The 22,656-nt window shown below is 41.0% G+C and overlaps 2 protein-coding genes across 2 annotated transcripts in view; one reads left to right on the top strand and one right to left on the bottom strand.

Annotated features, from left to right (window-relative positions):
* Window positions 1–22,656, bottom strand: part of ADAMTS12 (ADAM metallopeptidase with thrombospondin type 1 motif 12) — a 402,846-nt gene that overhangs the window by 151,284 nt on the left and 228,906 nt on the right. Inside the window, exons 6-12 of the mRNA XM_027980135.3 lie at window positions 20,253–20,377; window positions 17,171–17,320; window positions 10,085–10,228; window positions 9,350–9,494; window positions 8,050–8,142; window positions 6,006–6,151; window positions 3,469–3,638 (exon numbers count right to left, since the gene is read on the bottom strand). Coding sequence (XP_027835936.2) covers window positions 3,469–3,638; window positions 6,006–6,151; window positions 8,050–8,142; window positions 9,350–9,494; window positions 10,085–10,228; window positions 17,171–17,320; window positions 20,253–20,377 — 973 coding nt within the window. The remainder of the gene's footprint in view (window positions 1–3,468; window positions 3,639–6,005; window positions 6,152–8,049; window positions 8,143–9,349; window positions 9,495–10,084; window positions 10,229–17,170; window positions 17,321–20,252; window positions 20,378–22,656) is intronic.
* On the top strand, window positions 12,978–13,951 carry LOC105602596 (cytochrome c-like). Its single transcript, XM_042233903.1, has one exon. It carries the CDS (start codon window positions 13,046–13,048, stop codon window positions 13,343–13,345), a length of 300 nt encoding a protein of 99 aa, XP_042089837.1. The 5' UTR covers window positions 12,978–13,045; the 3' UTR covers window positions 13,346–13,951.

The following is a 22,656-nucleotide window of genomic DNA, read 5'->3' as shown; positions in this document are numbered from 1 at the left end:
GACTTTTATTCTAAGGTCTGTAGAACACCAAATTAATATGTATAAGTTAATATACTGATGGTTTTCAATATGTTAAAACAACATATACTATTTTTTGAATGTAACCATTATTCCTTACTGCATTTTTAAAAACTAATTTTTCAATTAAATTGATTTTTAGAAAAATGAAATTAGACTCAAACATTTTTGGAAGCCCTGGAATTGAATTTGAAAACTAAAAGGTTTGATGGAGTCTTTATGCTTATTCCAAATGTTTGAATCTATGATGGTTCTTCCGCCATTGGCTGCTTAGCAAATCTGCCAAAACTCTGCTGTACATTATCCTCTGGTAGCTTTTAAGGGAAGCCTGGGAAGGTATAAAGTACTCACTGCCTGGCACAGATCAAGTGCTCTGCACAGAGCTGTTGTCATGAACACATTGTTGTCACCAAGGATACCCATCAACTAAGCAACTAATAGCAACTCTGTAGTACAGAGTTTGATGGGGGGACAGAAGTCAGTGTGTTGGTCAAGGTGGTAGCTACTCAGTTTAGAGCTCAAATAATATCACAGGAGCCTCCTCATTGGAAAAGACCCTGATGCTGGGAAAGATTAGGGCAGGAGGAGAAGGGGATGACAGAAGATGAGGTGGTTGGATGGCATCACTGACTCAATGGACATGAGTCTGAGCAAACTCAGGGAGATAGTGACGGACAGGGACGTCTAGGGTGCTGCAGTTCATGGAGTCACAAAGAACTGGACACAACTTAGTGTTGAACAGCAACAAATTGCGTGCCTCCTTTTGGCATAACATAGCAGTAGATACTAAAGAAATGAGAGTTATAAAAGATGGAGAATGGAGGCTTACAGCCCAGGCAGACGAATTCAGCAGATGGCACTCAGTATAATTCCCTCACATGGTATACACAGTCTCAAACCAGTTACAGATGCAAAACAATCACTCCAAAAGTGAATGAAATCTGTGTCTACTTTTATAACTCTCATTTCTTTAGTATCTACTGCTATGTTATGCCAAAAGGAGGCACGCAATTTGTTGCTGTTCAACACTAAGTTGTGTCCAGTTCTTTGTGACTCCATGAACTGCAGCACCCTAGACTTCCCTGTCCGTCACTATCTCCCTGAGTTTGCTCAGACTCATGTCCATTGAGTCAGTGATGCCATCCAACCACCTCATCTTCTGTCATCCCCTTCTCCTCCTGCCCTTAATCTTTCCCAGCATCAGGGTCTTTTCCAGTGAGGAGGCTCTTCACATCAGGTGGCCAAAGTAGAGGAGATTCAGCATCAGTCCTTCCAATGAATAATCAGGGTTGATTTCCTTCAGGATTGACTGGTTTGATCTCCTTGCTGCCCAAGAGACTCTCAAGAGTCTTCTCCAGCACCACAGTTCAAAAGTATCAATGCTTCAGCGCTCAGCCTTCTTTATGGTTTAACTCTCACATACATACATGACTACTAGAAAAACCATAGTTTTGACTATACAGACCTTTGTCAGCAAAGTGATGTCTGCACACAATCATTGCTTATAAATCAGTGAAAAGTTAAGCAGAACCAAATCTTTTTTTTTTAAATCCGGCTACTTGAGCCATCAGAGTCCAACAGACACAAATCCAACCCTGAATCTGGCAGGTGTGGGGACTACAAACTAAGCACCTGTCACAACACTGAGGCAGCTATGCCATTTTAGCTCTTCTCATTCAGGGTCTCTAGTTCTAACAAAGCAGAATTTCCAAAATACAGGTATAGGTAGCACCAACTGGCTATACGTTTCATCACTATTTTTTTTTTTTGTTTTGCACCCACATGAGTATATACAAGAGCTTTTCTGTATTCAGGTGCTTAGATCAGGAAGTAAAATTGCACCAAAAACCAAATGACTCACTCCTCTAGAGCATGAATGATACTAAACAATGGGAGACAAGGAGCAGATGTTGCCCATGACAACCAACAGCCATCAGGGTATTTTGGAGACACAAAATAGGAAAAGCACTTTTTTTTCAAAATCAATTCACTGTATCATTTTCCTAACAGTCCAAATATGTAATTTTCATTCATTGGCCGATACCTGAGAGTCCTCTTGTGTTCTATTATACTGGATTTCAGAAACTAACAATCTCACACACACACAAAAATGTGGCTACTTTTCACTATGTTGTTTCAAATTTCCTTAACTCAGGAACATCTTTTCTTTCATTCTCTATTGGAATAACAATGAAGAGCACAGATCCTCTTTGATGCTATAGTTAAAGGTCAATGATTTTTCCTCATTTTCAGAAGAAAATGTGTCACTGGTGCTGATTCAGGAGAAACACTGACAAGGCTGCTGCTCCACTATCCAACTCCACTATGCCCTCATCCTCTGATGTGGATCCTTTAGAGGCTTGACTTTACATTTTACCCTTATGTGGCACTAGTGGTAAAGAACCCATTTGCCAGTGCAGGAGACATAAGAGACACTGGCTCTTCCCCCTGGAGGAGGGCATGGCAACCCACTCCACTGTTCTTGTCTGGAAAATCCCATGGACAGAGAAACCTGGCAGGCTATAGTCCATAGAGTCACAAAGGGTCAGACATGACTGAAGTGACTTAGCATGCATGCATATTGTCCTACAGGTACAAAATGTTGATTTCTGGCTCAGAGCTGGCTCTCACTCATTTGTGATCAAGTTTCTCATTCATTTTCTTTTTTTTTTTTTTATGCTGGGTGCATTCTTTTTTTTTTTTATTGGAGGCTAATTGCTTTACAATATTGTGGTGGTTTTTGCCATATATTCACATGAATCAGCCATAGGTGTACATGTATTCCCCATCCTGACCCTACCTCCTACCTCCCTCCCCATCCCATCCCTCAGGGTCATCCCAGCGCACCAGTCCTGAGCACCCTGCCTCATGCATCGAACCTGAACTGGTGATCTATTTCACATTTTCTACCATCTTGTCTTGCCTTGTGCTTTTCTCCTCTCACTGGGAATTGCTGACTCTACTTTGAATGCCTTCCCCTTCCTTATTGCAGAAGAAGGATGACACATGCTTAAGAATTGTCAACTGCTTCCTTGGAAGACTTTTTTAAAATTACTCCACACCCATAATGACCTTCTTTTCTGAGTTTCTGTCAAAATTAAATTCAGTTCCACACACTCATCAATAAGCGCTTCCATCAGTGATTAGTTCCTGTGTCCCAACAAGCCCCAAATATTGCTTAGCTGTACCTCAGCTGTTTTGAAGTGAGTCATCATGTTTGATAAAATTCTCTTCTAACTCCCACAGAGCTTGGCAGGGAGTTGGAATATTCACCTTCAACATTTACAGATTCACTTAACCAGGTCAGTGTCTCCACCTCTTAAAATATAAAACTCTTGATGACACAACTCTCCTTTTTTCTCTGTACTGCATCATAGTACCCTGACAGATAAACGCTTTCTGATAATGGCTGTGGCCGTCGATTTGGAATATTCCATTACAGCTCCTTACCTGGATTAAAAACCGGAAACCAGTGGTAGAATTCATTCCTGTAGGGAACAGTGTCAAACTCGCTGCACTGCATCTGCCGAAAGGTGGGTGTGTCCGGGCGACAGGGGTGGACGTTGCACAAGCGATAGCGTTTTCTCTCTCCAGTGCAGTACTTCCCTCCGAACTTTGGTCTACACGTGAAACACACAAATTGTTCTCTAATTTCCTTAAAGGCCAGTATTTTATGTTAAAAATGCTCTGTCCCTCCTTATCTCCATTTCTGTCTTTTCTCTTTTATCTACTGTACACATTCTTCTCTGGCTAACTGTTATGATTACCTTCGTTATTTTAGTTTCCTGTTGAAAAACCTATAATGGCATCCTGTGACCATAAGATACAGTCCAGCCTCTTAAGCATGATGACATTCAAGGCCATCATGATCCTGACTTACCTCACCTGAACACGTTTTCTTCCAAATGAGAACATTTGCACACCGCTCCCACGATACCAGCTGACTTGTTTGCTTTTTTCCCCCCTGTGCTTCTAGATTTCCACTCTTCTCTAAATGTCTACATGCTGCCCATCCTTTAAAGCCAAATAACTGTTATTTCCATCTCCATCATGAATTCTATCTGAATTCCTGCCAGAAGTAATCTCTTTATCCTCTGGATAACATTTTGTTATCCAGCTGAAGGCACTTTCTACACTTATCACACCCAAAGATAATTATTTAACCAAGGCAGTTCACATTCATCGGTTCCCTGTAGGCAGGACTAAGCATTGTACTTCACAGTTGAGGCTAGGCTGGTGGTTTCCTATTTGTGATGATGAAGTGATACTCTACGACTTGGCAGCTCTCCAATTCATTTCCATCTAAGAGCTGTTTCTGAGCCAAGCCCTGCTGGGTTCTCACTAGACAGCTGACCAATATAAATCAAGGATATAGTGTCAGCATATGGTGGTCAGGCACTGACCTGAATCTGTGACTGTATTTGTATTGACCTTCTCAATGAACTTAGGCAAACCAGCTACTGAGATCAGATATGATCACTCTATGGAGTCATCCAAGGAGACTCTATGACAAACTGTAGCCTCTGAGATGGGAGTTAGGACCATTTTTTTCCCCTCAAGCCAAGTTAGGGGATCATCTTTCATTTCCTCAACAGGAATATCTCTTTTCTGACAACCACGGATTGCTGACTATCATCCCAAGAAGGCTAAGGACTGGCAGTGGCTGATACACAGCACTGACCACAGATCCTGGAGCAAATTGCCTGTATTTCCTGATTACAAGAATGGAAACAGTTTTTCTGATCACATTGAAACAAACTTTAAAATAAAGATTTTCTGTAAAAAAATTCTATAAGAAATTCTTGATTTTAAATTTTTGAAGCCACAGGAACCTGGTGTTTTAACAAAAAATAAGATTTCAAAACAATTTTGCCCAAATCCCTCAGATGTACACTTAATTATAGGCATGGGAAATGATAAAGATGTCACAGTAACTACCATTTACTGACAAATTTATGTAGTAGTTAGTGTGTTGAGTTATTCATTGATATTAACTTATTAACCTTTAGGAGAAATTACATATATAATTATATATACAGTTTATATGTGTATATATACATGCATATATCTATATATATACACACACAGTAATATATTTATAATAAAAAGGAGGTAAGATTTAGAACTGAGATACTGATGGAATTGTTTTAATATATATCATTTGCCTTTTAAAATATGTGACTCTTACTGTTCAACACAGACTAATGTCAATTTAGATAAAAGAAGTTTAAAACATTTTCTACTTATAGGAGTCATATGTACATTGCTAAAAAATTATACTTAGGAACTAGTATACCAGTAAAAAAAATGAAATTAAGAATGTAATATATATATTTGGAAATCAAGAAAACAGAATATTTCACATAAAATATCATTATACAAACTTAAAATATAAAAAAATTAAGCAATTTGATTAAAAATTTGAAAGTAACTTGTGAAATAACTTCTATGAAATCCTTAACAGGCTAATACAGAACTCTGAGGTTTACATAATTCTTATTCAAAACATTAAAAATAATCATCCTCAAAAAATGTGCCAAGCTATATATAATTGGTTACCCAAGAGAAGAAAACTATTTTTATAAAATTATACATTCATTATAATGGAAAGAAAGCTGCGTCTTGTCAGTAAAACTGGGTGTGATAATCCTCACTGATGGAATGGGGTTATTTAAAAGGACTTAACTGTATTATCTTCTAGAGACTTTCACATGGATTGTACTTTTAAAAATTTTTTGCTTATTTCTCCAAATGATGATATCAGTTTAGTTACCTAAGTTTGAATCCAGTACCAAGCCAAAATGAGACAAAGCAAGAAATAAAAAAACCTTTTTCTTCATGCTCTATGAGTCTTCCTTCTGGCTCTCTTTGTCTCTGGGAACCTACTTAGTTTCCTTGGAGAGCCCTGGGGTCACTGACATCACCCCATCCACAACTGGTCTCCCAGTGCTCAAGGAAGGAAGGAAAACATCTTTGACTTGACTCACTCAGGGTTGTTGCAGAGCCTCTCTGCACTCTGGGCTCCAGCCCCACAGGTCCTGGAACAGTGGGACCAGGGTGACCAGCGGCCCCAGCCTCCAGGAATGCTCTCTGGTTTTTTGCCCACTGTGATACACTTGCCAGCCATACACCACTGAAAACAGAAGAGACAGGAGATGCGTATGTCAGAAAGGTTCCGTAACAAGCTGACTCAGGAACCCTCGCAGCCTGAACCCAGTTCTTCCTGATCAAGCAGACTTCCTACAGTCACACATCAGATGCAGAACAAAGAGCATCTCATAAAAGAATTTCCCTTGAGAGTCTTGGGTTTTAGAATCAGAGAATTTCAGGAATTAAAGGGAATGTTATGTGCCTAGTTGCAGTGAAGGGAGTATGACTCGAAGTGTGACTGGCAGACTTGCATGCCAGAATGTTAGCTTCCTTTATTAAGAAAATCTTGCTATGGAAAGCATGTCAGCTGAGTATGCTTAGTAACATAGCTGTTCAGTAATATAATTGATTTACTTTCTGATGCAAGCTTCTTGTTGAGAACCATAACAAACATTTTGTAGACTGGCACCAGGACAGCACTCCTCTACAGCCTCTATGGGTATTTAATGTTTGCAACAGATAACTCATCCCCTCTGTAAAAAATCTGCTCGTTGCTGAAAAACCCAAGTTGTTACAGAAGTGGCAGTTCTTTCTAATATCAAGAAAAATTTCTGCTCTCCTATAACTCTTTGCATTGTTTCCAGTTCCAGTATTTCAAGTGGCTCCGGAAAAACTCCATTCTCTCCCTCTTCAAGGGACTCTCTCAACAACTATCAGTTTAGGAGGGTGAACACACGAAAAGGGAAACAAGAAATGCAAACTGGTTGTTAGAAATGGCCACATTTCACAGAGGATCTGGGTGTGTTTCATCTGCTTGCCTTCTCTTCCTCATTATTTCTAGTGACTGTGGATTTTGATCAAGCTCTATGATCTTAATGATGAGTCGTGACATACTCAAGCTACATGAAGATACCCACTAAACACATAAATCCTAGGCCCACACAAACTCAAACTGTGCTCTTGAACAGCATGTATTACCTTGTCTTCAGGTAGTCTGGACATCTAACATCTCTGAGTTCTTGGGTATGGGTAGGACTTTAAGAAATGCAGTCATGTCAGATGATGAACAGGCTTCCCAGGAGGCTCAGTGGGTAAAGAACTCACTTGCCACTGCAGGAGATACAGGTTCAATCCCTGCATTGGGAAGATCTCCCGGAGGAGGGCATAGCAACTCACTCCAATATGCTTGCCTGGAGAATCCCATAGACAGAGGAGCCTGGAGGGCTACAGTCCATGGGGTCACAAACAGTCAGACACAACTGAAGCAACTGAGCATGCACACATGCAGATGATGAGCAAGAAGATAACATATGGTCTGAAATCAACATCTTTGAAAAGAAGAAGCCACTGACTTGTCCTCAATGTTCAGTACGAAAGTGAAAGTGTTAGTCACTCAGTCATGTCTGAAATTTTGCAACCCTATGGTCTGTAGCCCATCAGGCTCCTCTGTTCACGGTATTTCCCAGGCAAGAATACTGGAGTGAGCTGCCATTCCCTTCTTCAGGGGATCTTCCAGACCCAGGGATCAAACCCAGGTCTCCCACATTGCAGGTAGATTCTTTACCATCTGAGCCACCAGGGAAGCCCCCAGTGTTCAATATGGAGTGGGAGAAAAGGTTAAAGTGAAGGTTGATGATAAGCTCAGCAGACGTTACTGATCACAAACTCCACAAAAGTTCGTCAGGGAAAGGTGGGCCAGATGTTGTGTAATTGGAGTGTGGCTTGGGTCTCAGCCCTGTCTCCCTAATTACCTGTCCCAAGTGCAGGCTCAAGAGGAACAGTGGAAGTGGAGTCCTTTCCTCTGGCAAGTCTGACTGTATGATGATCCCCATTCACCCAGAAACAGCTCCTCTCCAGGGCCTCCTCCCCAGCTCTGCCCAAGAACATAAGCCCCCTATCCCCACCTTCCTTCCTCAGCCTGGCACCCCACTGACACCTCACCTTCTTCTCACCACACTGAGTCCCATCTGCAGCAGCATCCAACTTGGAGCGACAAAAGCCCTTCACCGAGCACCACAGTGTCTGGCAAACATTCTGGAAAAACAAACACGAGACTGAGCTTTTTTGTATTTTTCAAAACATGCACAAAAGCATTTCTACAATGATGGTGTCATCTACACAGGTTCATCCACATACCCACAATAAATGCTACTGTTGTTACTGAGTAAGACTGATGGAAATGATCACTCAAGAAACCTCAGTTTAAACTAAATCTGAACATTGTTATTATACATAAACAGTTGGCTGTAAGCCATTCTAGGCTATATGGAAATGGGAGATAAAATACATTTGCCAAGAGTTGAATTTCTATTTGTGTGGCACAATATCCACTGTTCAATGCCCTCAGGAAGGGTTCTAACTGTTGCTTCTTGATCTGTGTACGGGTTTCTCAGGAGACAGGTGAGAGGAGGTAGGAGTCTAGTATACCCATTCTTTTAAGAATTTTCCCCAGTTCATTGTGATCCACACAGTCAAAGGCTTTAGCATAGTCAATGAAGCAGAAGTAGGTGCTTTTCTGGAATTCTTTGCTTTTTCTATGATCCAATGAATGTTGGCAATTTGATCTCTGGATCAAATAGTTCAAAGGTAATAGTAAGGAGAGGTAATGAGAGATGGAATCAGGAGAGCAGTAATAAGAATGAAGAGACAGGACAGAGCCACAGATTCCATCGCAGGTTAAATACCAGGGCTTGACTTTTCACTTATATGTTGAAAATAGAGAAGAATGAATAAGGGATAAATCTTATTCCTACCTTGGCCTCTGGAGGTGCTCAGCAACCAGACAGGAAATTTAGGAAAGGGAGCAACTTCAGGGATTAAGTTGGTTGCTATGGTGTCTGCAGGTGTGAATCACTGTGATTCTTGAAAAGCACTATAGCATTTTCTTAACCACCAGCCAATTGTCAAGGACACCAAAGGTGGGTCAAAGAATATGAATGACCTCAACTTCAATCCTTCTACCTTACAGACATCTTGCCATGAATAGAAAGTTTCCATTTCTGGATCTTTGAAAGTGAAAGTTGCCCATTTGTGTCTGGCCCCTTGCGACCCCACAGATTACACAGTCCATGTAGGGGATCTTCCTAACCCAGGGATCGAACCTAGGTCTCCTGCATTACAAGCAGATTCTTTACCAGCTAAGCCACAAGGATTTGCCAATATTTCCCTGGCCCTCATTTAGTATGTTGGATCTCAAGCCCTGCACATACCCACCAGAGGCACCTAGATACCCGACACTTACTTCTACTTCCTGGCAGAAGGTAGCATTGGGGCCATACTGCAGCTGGCATTGGTGGTGAACATCATAGATCACTCCAGGGGCAATGATTTTGGACTTCAAGCCTTTCTTTTGGGGGATGTCATCCAGACAGAACCCCCAGCCTCGGCTGAAAACAAGTGAATAGAAATGAGAGCAGTAGCTTATAATTTCCTTCTAAATGAAAGGTTTAGTTTTTCATTCAAGAAAAACTTCTATTTCTCTAGTGTTCTATGTCCTTTAAGACAACTTTATTTCTACTAGGCCCAAGTTAAGAGTTGTCTAAAAGGAAATGCAAATCACAATCCCACACCGTATGCTCAGATGTGATCTAAGAAATATTTACAAGCAGTGGTAAAATGAAAAAAAAAATTACATTACCCACAGTGGTGTATGGTGACAACATCTGACTTGTCCTAGTCATTCTTGCCAGTCCCCCAGGACTAAAACTCACTCTTGGATCATAAAGAGCCCCTTTCAGATGAAAACAAGCTGAAGGAGGGTTGGGGGAGAGAGTGTTCACCTGGCTGAAGCTGGAGACAGAACCCACCTGGATCTCAGGGTCAGAGAGCAGAAGCGAAGTTACCTGTTACTGTTACAACCCTGAGACTGTCACCTATGAGAGGAACTGAGGCTTTTCCAGGTCTTGGGTAGAACTCAAAGTGACTTCCGGTGTACAGAGCCCTGAGTGAGGCTATGCTGAGATGCGCAGTCACTTACTCCAGGAAGCGAGTGATATAGTCCTTGCTGCACTTGGACCATGTCAGCGGGGCGGGATTGTACTGCAGCTGGCGGGACATGATGTACAGGTGCCTGCCCACGGGCTCACAGTCGTTTTCCTTCCCGTCATGCTGGATGCCGAAGCTGCAGGGAAGCACGGAGCGCAAGGATATTAACGAGGCAGGCATGAAACAAGAAGAAAACCACAGTTCCTCCAAGGTGAAAATAACCCACAGTGAGCCACCTTTGTATAGAAGGCATCTGATTACAAAGTGGGACTTTGAAGTTGGAGGGGGCTAGCTAATTTTCAACTAGAAAGCACAGGAAACATTTTAGGCATAGTTTTGTTTCAAATATACAACCCTGGGAGCCGTGTGGCTAATCCAAAAACTTCCGTTTGGCAGAAGGCTAAAAGCTTCCAGTTTGGCTTTGGCTCTCCATGAGACTACAGTCAGGAGGGCAAATCTTGCCTCCAGCTGTCTTCTTTCTCCTGCTGTAGCAACTGCAGCACAAAAGAACAAAAACTTCCTTTTGCTTTTTCATCATAATTTACTGAAGAGCATGAATGGCAAAGCCTATGGGAGACTTTTTCAGAAGCTGCAAGCTTGGAATGGATGGATTTCTTTCCAGTATCATACAAGTCCTTCAATATATAGACATTAGGGAGCACACACAGTCTAGTGGGCTTCCCAGGGGGCATGAGCAGGGAAGAACCCATTTGCTAATGCAGAAAACGTTAACAGACATGGGTTTGATCTCTGGGTTGGGAAGATCCCCTGGAGAAGGGAATGACAACCCACTCCAGTATTCTTGCCTAGAGAATTCCTTGGACAGAGGAGACTGGTAGGCTACAGTCCATGGGGTCGCAAAGAGTCAGACACAACTGAGCAACTAACACTTTTACTTTATCATTGTCTAGCTGGCTTATTTTCCTTTTTTAGATGAGAGCTTGAGATTTGTCAAAAGTCACAAGCTAGTTCGAGACAAAGCTAAGTGTTCTGGAGATCTCTGTGCTCCTAAATCAGTGCTCTTGTCAGTGTCTCATTGTGACAGCTCCCTGACCTCCCATTGCCAGGGCTAACCAGGTGAAGCAGCCTTGAAAGGCCCTATAATGCTTAACTGACCCCCACGGCAAGGGGCTGCCTGGGAAAGAAGCTGACTGAGAAGTGTCTGTTTATAAGCCGAGACCTCAGGATCACTGCCAAGATGCTTTCTGAGTCCCCACAAGACCTGTCTCTGTTGGAATCTGCAGTTTGGACAATTGCAACCTGGAGATCTTGGCTCGACTTTCCAAATTTGAACAGAGGAAACTATGACCTTTTACTCTGCTGGTGAAATGCAATTCCTCTGACAGGAAAGCTCATATCCAACTTTAATAAAATCTCCTGATAAACATTAGTAGCACTTGCAGAAAAAAGTCTTTGTGGGATTTAGAAATTTTCTTGTATTATTTTTAATGCATTAAAATGTTATCACTTACAGACTCTGATCACATTCCACATGAATACAAAATTCACAAAGGAGTCACAGAATTAATCTACCAAGCTCTTTATTCACTCAACCACAAAGAATTTAATTCAATGAAAGTTTTGTGTTTTTTTTTTTTTTTTTTTCCTGAGCAGGCCTTCCCCAGGCTGTTGAAAATCTAGTCCTACCTTGTTCATTAAGTATTCCACACGTTCACCTGTTTAATAGTTAGGAAAAACCTTAAACAAACATGGTTCTAAAAATCTCCATTAATAATGGCTTTTCCAGGATCAGCCTTTCCAATATGACAAGCCAGATGTCTGGATCTTACATACTTTATGCTAGTCACTCAGTCATGTCCAGCTCTTTGTGATTCCATGGAGGGATTTCCTAGGCAAGAATACTGGAGTGGGTTGCCATTTCCTTCTCCAGGGGATCTTCCTGACCCAGGGATTGAACCCAGGTCTTCTGCGTTGCAGGCAGATCCTTTACACTGAGCCACCAGGGAAGCCTGTCCTATATACTGGGTGACGTCAAACCTACCCTCTAAGTACATCAGCTCCCCAGAAGCTCATGTTGCTCCATCTAAAGTTTTCAGTTCACTAAGCACTCCCCTCTCCAGCTCTATCACTCCTCTGTGCTTCCATGCAACACAAGAAAAGCAAAGCTACTAAACAAAGGTTCCTCTGGACATGTCTACTCTCTATATATGAGGGGAGCGCTCGAGTCATATGGCATCAGCGGGTCAGTGAAAAACGAGAGACAGGAAAAATACACGAGGTCAGAGGGATGAAAGGTGTTTCCAAGAAGCTACCTCCTAGCAAGTGGAATGAACCTCAAAAGCAGTTTGGAGTCAGAGCCTACTGCAGGCTGAAACAACTCACTGGCTGCTGAATTAGCCTGCTTTCCTACATCTTGGTTTTACAATTCCTGCTAGATGGGTTTATGAAAATTACAGACATGAAATAGCAAGCTAAGTCACTGCCTGAATCTTAGGGTATCACTTGGCCAGACATTTCTTGCTTTTACTATTCATTTTATGGTGGAGTAGAACCAGCAGAGAACAAGAATCATGAAAGTATGAATGTGAGCATTTCTAACTCAATCAGGAAATACCAATTTGGCGTATGCAACAAGGAAAGCTCTATAAGTGAAATAAATGGAATATCCCAATCCAGAAGAATGGGAAATACTGGATGGAGGTTGCGTTGCAAGTGTTCATCTCTATCATGATATTTTCATTACTTCAAGGGAAAGGATGCTAGGTCTCAGAGAGGTTTTTAAATTTCCTTCTGGAATTCCATCTTCATTTTGGTAATTCACCTATTGAAGCATGAGAGCTTAGGTATGGACGATGGATATAATCTAGGCTTCTCATAAATGGAACTTAAAATGTTTTTTTTTCTCAAAATAAAATGCAATTATCAGAAAGCGGGACGTTCGGCTTGTGGGCGGGAACTTCTCGGTCGCGCACAGAAAAAGAACGATTTTAAAATGGGTGATGTTGAGAAGGGCAAGAAGATTTTTGTTCAGAAGTGTGCCCAGTGCCATACTGTGGAAAAGGGAGGGAAGCACAAGACTGGGCCAAACCTCCATGGTCTGTTTGGACGAAAGACAGGTCAGGCTGCTGGATTCTCTTACACAGATGCCAACAACAAAAAAAAAGGTATCACCTGGGGAGAGGAGATGCTCAAGAAGTACATCCCTGGAACCAAGATGATCTTTGCTGGCATTAAGAAGAAGGGAGAGAGGGAGGACTTGATAGCTTATCTCAAAAAAGCTACCAATGAGTAATAGTTAGCCACTGCCTTATTTATTATGAAACAGAAGTGTCTCATGACTTTTTATGTGTACCATATTTAAACTGATCTCATACACTAGAATTCAGATCATGAATGGCTGATGGAATAATTCTGTTGGACAGTCCTGATTTAAATAAGATTGGTCTGTGGCTAAACAAATATGGTCAGCTTTTTTAATTTTGATAGTAATTCTGATTCAACAAGTACTATCACTTTTCCCATTCTAAAGAGCTGATTGAACTTGAATAAAGAATATGAAACTTTTTAGGGAGATGGTGCATTCCTTCTCAAAACCTATAAGAGATTGGTTTTACATTTAGATTTCTATAACTGGTTATATTAATATATTTAAATACTGAAAAGGTCCCTTCACTGTCTCATAGAACAGAGGAGGATTCACACGTGTTTCAAGTTGTGTTCATTAGCCTGTTAAGGCAAGGACTGAAAATACGCTGACAAAGTCTACTTTATCTGTTTGGTTTTATAAACTATGCCAATTTAATTAAAATTCTCTATCTAAAATTTAGCCTTTTACTTAATGAAAGGCATTTTAGTGTGGTTTATGTATAGCATCAAATAAAGAGTATTTAGCACCTCACACACACACACACAAATGCAATTATTTAGGCCAAAGCACCAGTTAGTTAACTTCACTTTCTATTTTAAATCCTATGCAATCAGTGATGAAATAAACAAGTTTTCAAGAACAATGGAGTATCTTTTTTATTAAACTATAGTGACCATCTCAGGATAGTGGCTTATTATATTTTTCTTTTTCTGGCACCAGGCTGTTTCATTGATATGCCCAGTGTTTCTCAGTTTGGTCCACAGCTAGTTAGAACTTTATATCTAAAAAAAGAACTGAATATTTCAGAAGCACCTTGCGCTATAAACAAATTTCTCAGGGTACTCCTAATGTCTTCTCTTCTTCAGTTTTGTGTCTTACCGAAGTATTTTCTTCTATCACTCAAATTCAAACTTATATGTCTTTCTTCAACTTTGCCTTCCTTTCCCCTTCTCTTTTGTTTTCAGTCATGCCACTTTGCTGGCAGAATCTTAGTTCTCTGATTAGGGAACGAACCTGAGCCCCCAGCAGTGGAAGAGCAGAGTCCTAACCACTGCACTACCAGGGAATTCCCCAAGTTTGTCTTTCCTATCAGTGACCCTAAACTTTTTTTCCATTTAAAAGATAGTACTTTATTTAGGTCAACTGTACATGGCCCAATGCCCTCTTTTAAAATTTAAAGTTTTAATTCATTATATTTACATATTAAATTTATATTATTATATCATTATAGATTCAGATGCACGTTGTAAATAAATAATACAAAGAGGTCCCATGTACCCTTTGCCCACTTTACCCTCATGGTAACATCTTGCAAAACTATAATACAATATCACAGCTAGGATGCTGATGTTGACATAGTCAAGACACGGAATATTTTCACCTGGTGGAATTCCTCATGTTGCACTTTGTAGCCAGACCTACTTTCCAGCCCTCCCCCATCCCCTTCTTAAGCTCTGGCAACCACCAATATGTTCTCTATTTAGATAATTTTATTATTTAAATAATGCTATGTAAATGGAATCTTACAGTATATAACCTTTGGGGACTAGTTTTTTTCACTAAGCATAATTGTTCAAAGATTCAAGGTCACTGTGTGTATCAATAATTGGTCCTTTTTCTTGCTGAGTAGTATTCCATGATATGGATCCATCACAGTCTATTTAACCATTCACCACACTGAGTTGCAACAACCCCTGGGTTGCTTCCAGTTTGGGGCTATTAAGATTAAGCTTCTATAAACTTTAATGTACAGGTTTTTAAAATATGAACATACATCTTCACTTCTTCTTGATAAATGCCCAGAGTACAACTGCTGGATCATAAGTAGTATCAGCTTACTTTTTAAAAACTACCAAAATGAATTGAGGATAAAGGATCCATTCTTTGGACATAAGTGAGCACTTGAGAATGTCTTATCAAGCAAGTCTTCTCCACTTTTCTTCCACTTGGGCATACCATTGCTGAGAATGCCTTGAGCAATCATTTCTCAGTTTGATCCAGTTATATTGCTTGACACTGCTTGACTAGAGATGCTGTTGACACCAGTAACTTTATTCGAGGCCACAAGGGACAGTCCTTCCATGTACCGGGACTGAGGGTACCTATACATTTGCACATAAGAATAATTTTCACTTTGCCAAGTTATTATAAACATGCCAATAACTATGGCCTGGTCTTTTCAGTATTTTGTCCTCAATCTTATTTAATTAGAAGTCACTTAACCTCTCTGTATCTGAATTTTTTATAATTAAGGATACTACACTGTAGCACATTTATCTCCCAGGGCTTTTTGGTAAGAATCAAAGAAATCACAGTACCTAACCATATCTACTCATTTCATATATAAGAAAATAAGCACAGAGAAGTAAAGGGAATTCTCTAGTCATAATATTGGCTGATGGAAAACCCAGAATAACCACTCACATGTCCCAATTCCCAAGCCAATACTCTGGTTTAGTACTTTAGGTAAAAGTATTTTGAAAAGTTCCGATATTATATGAGAAAAATGGTGAGAAAGCCCAGACCAGAGAGGCCAGGCCTTGAATAATCTAGTCAACAAGGCTCTTCCTAATGCCACCTCTTTTTCTGGCTGGACATTCAGAACATGCTCAGTGTTTCGCTTTCTTTCAGGCTGCTGCTGCTGCTGCTGCTAAGTCGCTTCAGTCGTGTCCAACTCTGTGCGACCCCATAGACAGCAGCTCACTAGGCTCCCCCGTCCTTGGGATTCTCCAGGCAAGAACACTGCAGTGGGTTGCCATTTCCTTCTCCAATGCATGAAAGTGAAAAGTGAAAGTGAAAAGTGAAAGTGAAAAGTGAAAGTGAAGTCGCTCAGTTGTGTCCAACTGCTAGCAACCCCATGGACTGCAGCCCACCAGGCTCCTCCATCCACGGGATTTTCCAGGTGAGAGTACTGGAGTGAGTTCTTTCAGGCTAGTGGTCACATAACAGGGAGGGGTGCAGTTGAGCCATTTATATGACTCCCCACTCTGAGCTTCCACCTAGGATGATGTTCTCTCATTGCTGGTTAATAAATACATCAATATATTAAGTTACAAATAAGCTAAGATCTTTCCTCCTGAGAACCTCTGATACTCAGAGAATCCAGAATTCTCAACATTCCTTTACCAAAAATTTCTGAAACCTGCCTTCAATCAATTGACGTAATCAAATTTACACATTTTTGTGACAACTTGGACTTCCTGTTAACTGGTGTTTGACAGTCTTTCCAAGTTTAAAGCAGTTTTCCATTCTTTTTTTTTTTTTCAGTGTCCTCCTTTAATACACATAAGTACAATGGTGCAAACAATAGTATCTACTTCATAAAGTTGTTGAGAGAAATCAATAACACAATGTGAAATGTCTGGCATAAAGGAAGGGCAAAGAATGTTTAGGTTTGTGACTTTTTAGTGATATTAATAACATCACTATTTCATAAGAACTAAATAGGAATTACTACTCCTGAGTTAATTAAGTTAAAGCTTATCTCCTTATTTCTGCTCACCTCGTTCTAACTCAGAGACGTGTGGTGGTCTCTATGATTCTGTGATGTTGATGGTACAAGTGGTCAGGCAGAGAAGACAGTGGAATATTGAACTTGTGTCTTTCCCCAATACCCACCCCCCACTTTACAGATGAGAAAGCAGAGATTTAGGAGGTGATTCTCAAGCCACAATGCAATCTGATTCTCCTGACACCCTCATACTGATGCATGATCAGGAGAAGGAGATCTCAGTTTCCTTGGCTCTTTACCTGTGTCCGAGTTCATGGGCAACTGTGAAAGCCAAGGGGAGTCCAGAGTCTTCATTGATGTTACAACTCCGGTGAGGCTGGCACATTCCTGACAGGTGGGACAGCCCCAGAGTCTCACAGCGGTGATTGACACCTGCACAGAGGTCTTTTCTGAAAGCAAAGAACAGGGATGTGGAGGCGCCTCAAGAAACATCTAGGAAAAAAACCCATCTGGCCGTGAATTCACTTTCAACATGGTCTGTAAAGTATGATTAAAATTGTTTTTAAAAGTCCATATAAATCTTAGGGAGCGATTTTGAATTCACTAGGATTATTCTGATTTTACCACTTCATTATTGAATCTCATTCACACTCAAAGAAATATATGAAAATACAGCAAATGTTTCAATTTGAGTTGCTTTTATTCTTAATCTCAGGAAGCCAAATTATATTATTTGACACACAAGAGAAGGATTTGATTGAAAACTAGAATTAATTGAACTTTTAAACAGGGAAAGGACAACCATCAGTGGTTGAGGTTTTACAAACATGAAATGCCTTTTGGCCTTTCTGAGGTATGTGTTCCAAAGGTATCCGATAACTTTTGTTCATTCATGAAAAAGGTCATTGGTCCCATCAATCCATCTAGAGATCAAATTCATGGTCTCTCTGGTCCCACCACCCTAACAATACTGCATATGGGAGGGGATGGACATACAAAGAAAGACTCTTAGGATCTCACAGGATACGAGGAAGTTAGGCCCTTTAAAAAACTGTCCATTGAGTGTCTATTAAGTATCCAGCAATAAAGAGGTTTAAAAGGAGTGACAAAAGGATTGTAAAATATGGGTCTTACAGGTAAGGAGCATAAGCTCCCACTAAGGGATCAGCTTCACCTCCACTAAGCACTGGAGACAGTAGAAGAAAAACCATGCCTTGACATGAATCCACCAGCCCCATTTCACAAGGTGCGTTCACACCAAATCCATCTTGCACTGAAAGCTCCTCTATAGGGAACTCTGTTGAAGTGGATCTCAGTCTAGTCCTCCAGAGACCAGTTCAGGCCTCTCCTTCCCTCCCTTCCTGAGCCTACCTGCTCCTTCAGAGCAGAGATTCTCTGCAGGGGTTGGTCTTGTTCCTCGCACCCTCCTCAGGAACTTCTGGCAAAGTCTGGAGACAGTTATGGCTGTCACAACTTAGAGGAGGGTGCCACTGGCATCTCATGGATGGAGGCCAGGGATTCTGTTAAATACATCCCAGTGCACAGGCCAGACCCTCACAGCAAAGAATTAACCAACCCAAAATGTCAACAGTGTTACTACTGAAAAATTCTGCTTCTGAACTTGAAATTCTCTCTATTGTCTAGGAGCTGGTTGAGGTTGATCAAAACTTGAAACCAGAACTCTGTTGTAAAGAAGAAAAATGATCATAATAAGAAGAAAAGGAGAACAGATCCTTTGAATTCTTACTGGGTGATAGTATGGCTACTGGGGTCAAACTAACTGGATTTAAGTCCCTGCTATATCTGTTAAAAGCAGTGAGATTTGGGGCAGGTGACATAATTTATAAGACTCAGTTTCTCAATCTGTAAAATAGGAATGATTGATAGTAATGAACTATCAGGGTTGTTGTGGGGATTAAATGGAATGATAATTGTTCCAAGAGATGTAGAACTGAACCTGGCCCATGTCAAATACTCCTCAAAAGCCAGCTATCATTAACTCACTCATTTATTCATGTGAAAATGAGAGGTAAAATTATTATGCTTTCAGAGAAAGAAAAGAGACACAGCTAAGACACAGCTGCCTGCTGGCCAATGCTGGTTCCATGATCCAGAGTTCTTTCCTAGAGCCAGGTCTTGCCTAGACTGAAGTCTTCTTGGGGCCACTTGCCTGGATCCTCATGTTCTCTGGCTGCCTGCTGGCTCCCCAAAGTCTCTGTGCTTAGATTCTACACCTATACCAACCTATTCCCTAGGGAAGTTCCAATCAACACAGGTGTCACAAGCCCTGATGAACCTAATGTAATAGGTTTATGCCACAGACTTATTTTGGAACATATTTGCAATTAGCCAAAAGAGTGATTCTGGGATTGAAGTTTCCAGTTAGGGTAAGACAGATACTTGGATAGGGTGGGAGCTAATTATCATCCCTTGCAGATATCCAGTGTACTCGGATAATCCTGTTAAAGGGACAGAGGACAAGACAAGATGTTCAGAGGCAGTCCATCCTCCCCAAAGACAACAGATACCCAGGGCCTTCCTGATCATAAGGTTGGAGGGCCAGGCTGAAGGGCCTCTTCCACTCTACATCCCTGGATTCAGGATGTCTCTGAGTCTGCATAGGAGTATCCAGTGAAAACTCACCCTTCCCTCCTCATTAACAGCTTCATTTGTCTAGATTAAAATAGTATCTGTTATACAGTAGGTGCTCAAAAAATATGTATTGGATCAATGAGCACACATAGCCTTCCAAGAGCCTGGGTTGATTAGGTAAATTCACTAGGTTTTCACAGCTATGAGTCCTAGAAGTCCTGATGGTTCTTATTAGCACACAGGGTCTCTGTAGTCAGAACAAACAGTGTCTTCACGAGGGTAAAGGAGACAAATGCGCGAGCAAATCACTCTGCCTATTCAGGGAAGGCCCTTCTTCCCATATTCTGTCTTCAACATCAGTCAGAGATGGAAGACTGATTTCTGTAAAGAGAGTTTCAAGTTTCAAAATTGGAGGAAATTTAAAAAAAATAAAATTAAAGGATAAGAAATTCCACGGTGAAGAGTTATAGGAGGCTTTAATGAGGATCTGCAAACAAGCTTACTGATTGTTTACAGAGCTGCACCGAGAAGCCAGTTTTAAATATGAAATCATCTCTGGGATAGAACAAGCAGATGCCGCTGATTAACACAGAGAGCTGTTCACATTTAGCAAGTTTGCTAACTCCTCCCTTACGGGGATGGGAGTCAGGAGGTATCTAATTCACAGAAGCTCCCTTTTAAATGACCAAGAACAACAGAGAGTAGAAGAATCTCATGAGTGTGAATACCTGGCAACCCTTTCACTTGCCAATCCCCCCACCCGTCTTACTATCCCTGGCTCTGGGGTACCTGGTGAGAAGGACGGCCACATCATGATGGGCAGGGTTGAGGTCACTCTTGGGATTGATGCTCTTCTGCCACTTGCAGAAGCTGGACAGTGTCTTCTCTGCATGGTGAACTATTTTCAATCCTTGCTGGAGAAAGAAGAGGGACAGATTGGCACGGGTGAGATTTCTGCAGTCAGGGCCCATCACATTAGGCCCCAAAAGCAGCCAAGTGAAATGAGCTCTGGGTAGGTGCTTCCCAGAAATTTGGCAAGAATCTGGGGAGCCCAACATGCTCCTCTGGGCCAGTCTCCTGCTCTAAACACTATTGTTTCCATGACTTCCACTAAAAGAACATAAAGATGAGAACTGTAGGACAGGAATGATATCTGGGACAAGTAGACCTTGAAGGAAAACTAAAAATATATTAGCAAAGACCAACATCTGTTTGATGTTCTATTGCTAGTAGTTCTTTGTTTCCAAAGCCAATATGATGCCAAAGGGGTATTTTCATTTCTAATGCAAAATGAATAGATTTTCAACAAAAAGCTCCTTCATTTCATGGGGTATCCTGCAAGGATGAATGGAACATTTCCTCGTCCGTGGTCTCCATCTTGGTTTGACATCCATGGATGAAGATCAGAAGGTGACATAATCTCTCCAGGCTTTTAACCATTTAGGATCATTGACTGTCTGACAACAATTAGGATGCTAGAGTAGATGGCCCAGCCCACAACATCAAAGGCTCCTGAGTCATATCTAGCTGGCCCACAGTTACTATTGAAGATGGGAGGAGAGGGCTGGTTCCAAATTAACTGGATGAACACTTGTCAAATGAAGAAGAAAAAAAATATTCAGCCCTAGAGGGACTCCAGTTTAATCTGAATTTTTAAAGGAGAAGTTCCTTTGCCCCAACTCATTTCTGTGGAGTCTCTATATAGCCATCTCTTGTACAGGGTGGAGTCTACAGGGAGAATGATGACCTACATTGGCCTACTCTAATCTGAGTCTATTACTCTGGGCTCAGCCCAAGAACTTCATGTTGTCTCTACATCAAACTATGAGCTTTTTTCTCTATATTCTGTATTTTGATGAAACCCACACTCAAATTCAACAGGGCCCGAGAGACTCTGGTTGCCTGTTAGAAGCACTCCAAGGTCCCCCCATCCATACTGACTGACTACCAGAAATCACCTTCCCCTCATGAGAACACAGAAAGGTGGCTCATTGCTCAGGCAAACTCACTGAACTCCTAGAGTAAAGAAGTTAAAGAGAAGAAACAGAGTGCATGATTTAATAATCCTCATCATTAGCATCTACTAAAGGAGCTACGGTGAAGGAGGAGAGGTTCTGGAGAGCTAGTTGGGCACAGGGGCGTCAGTCTCCCAGTCAAACTGAAGGTAGAGCAAGAACCCTGCTGGAAGAAACCTACCATATCTACCATAAAGAACTGGCCTGGTGGCATGAACTACACATAGAAAGGAGGAAAAGAGGAAGTGAAGGTGGAGGGAAGAAGGAAGGGAAAGGAGGAAAGGGAGGAAGGAAACATTTATTGATCTTTATTTATATGCCAGATAGTTGTAGATAAATTCTCTTTTTAATTTAATTGCACCCTCTTAGTATTATTTATAGGCTTTCCTGGTAAGCTCAGCTGGTAAAGAATCCTCCTACAATGCAGGAGACCCCAGTTTGATTCCTGGGTCAGGAAGATCCACTGGAGAAGGGATAGGCTACACACTCCAGCATTCTTGGGCTTCCCTGGTGGCTGTTCACTAGTGGCAGCATTTTTTATAAAGAAAGTATTGCTATTTTCATTTTATAATAAGAGAAAATTAAACCTCAGAGAAGTAAAGAACTAGCAGAAGTTTGCTCAGGTCAGTTACTGAGTCAAAGACTATGAGGACGAAGGCTCCTAGATGGAGCTGTGGTTCTGTTAATAACTGGTGACCAGCCTCATAAGCATGGTGCCTTACTTCCTCTCCTTCAGAGAGGAAGGCAAGCTATAAAACAAACCATCAACTATCCCCAGATTGCTTTGAGGTTTGTTTTAAACTCTATATTTGCTTGTTTGTTTTGGGGAGAGGAAGGATGTGAAAGACATACTCATTAATTAAAAAATAATGCCATTTTGCATTATTCCAAAGAAAATGAAACTGGCATAAATCTAACAAAATATGTACAGGATCTGTATCCAGAATATTACAACCTTCTGAGGGATGGCATGAGTCTTGATCTAAACTTCACACCTTATACAAAAATTTTCTCAAGGTGGACCACAGACCGATTTATAAAATTTTTTTTTAAATTATAAAACTTAAAAAAAAAATCAGGGGAAAATCTTGGGTTCCCAAGACCAGGAAAAAAGTTTAGAGACTGGATACTGATAAAATCATCCAGAAAAGGAAAAATTGAAAAACTGAATCTCATCA

The sequence above is a fragment of the Ovis aries genome, chromosome 16, assembly GCF_016772045.2.
Source record: "Ovis aries strain OAR_USU_Benz2616 breed Rambouillet chromosome 16, ARS-UI_Ramb_v3.0, whole genome shotgun sequence".
Classification (NCBI taxonomy): Eukaryota; Metazoa; Chordata; class Mammalia; order Artiodactyla; family Bovidae; genus Ovis; species Ovis aries.
This window is presented reverse-complemented; position numbering and strand designations above follow the sequence as displayed.

Bases quoted from the DNA above. Each gene is read 5' to 3' on its own strand.
- LOC105602596 (XM_042233903.1), top strand. From the start codon at position 13,046: ATGGGTGATGTTGAGAAGGGCAAGAAGATTTTTGTTCAGAAGTGTGCC.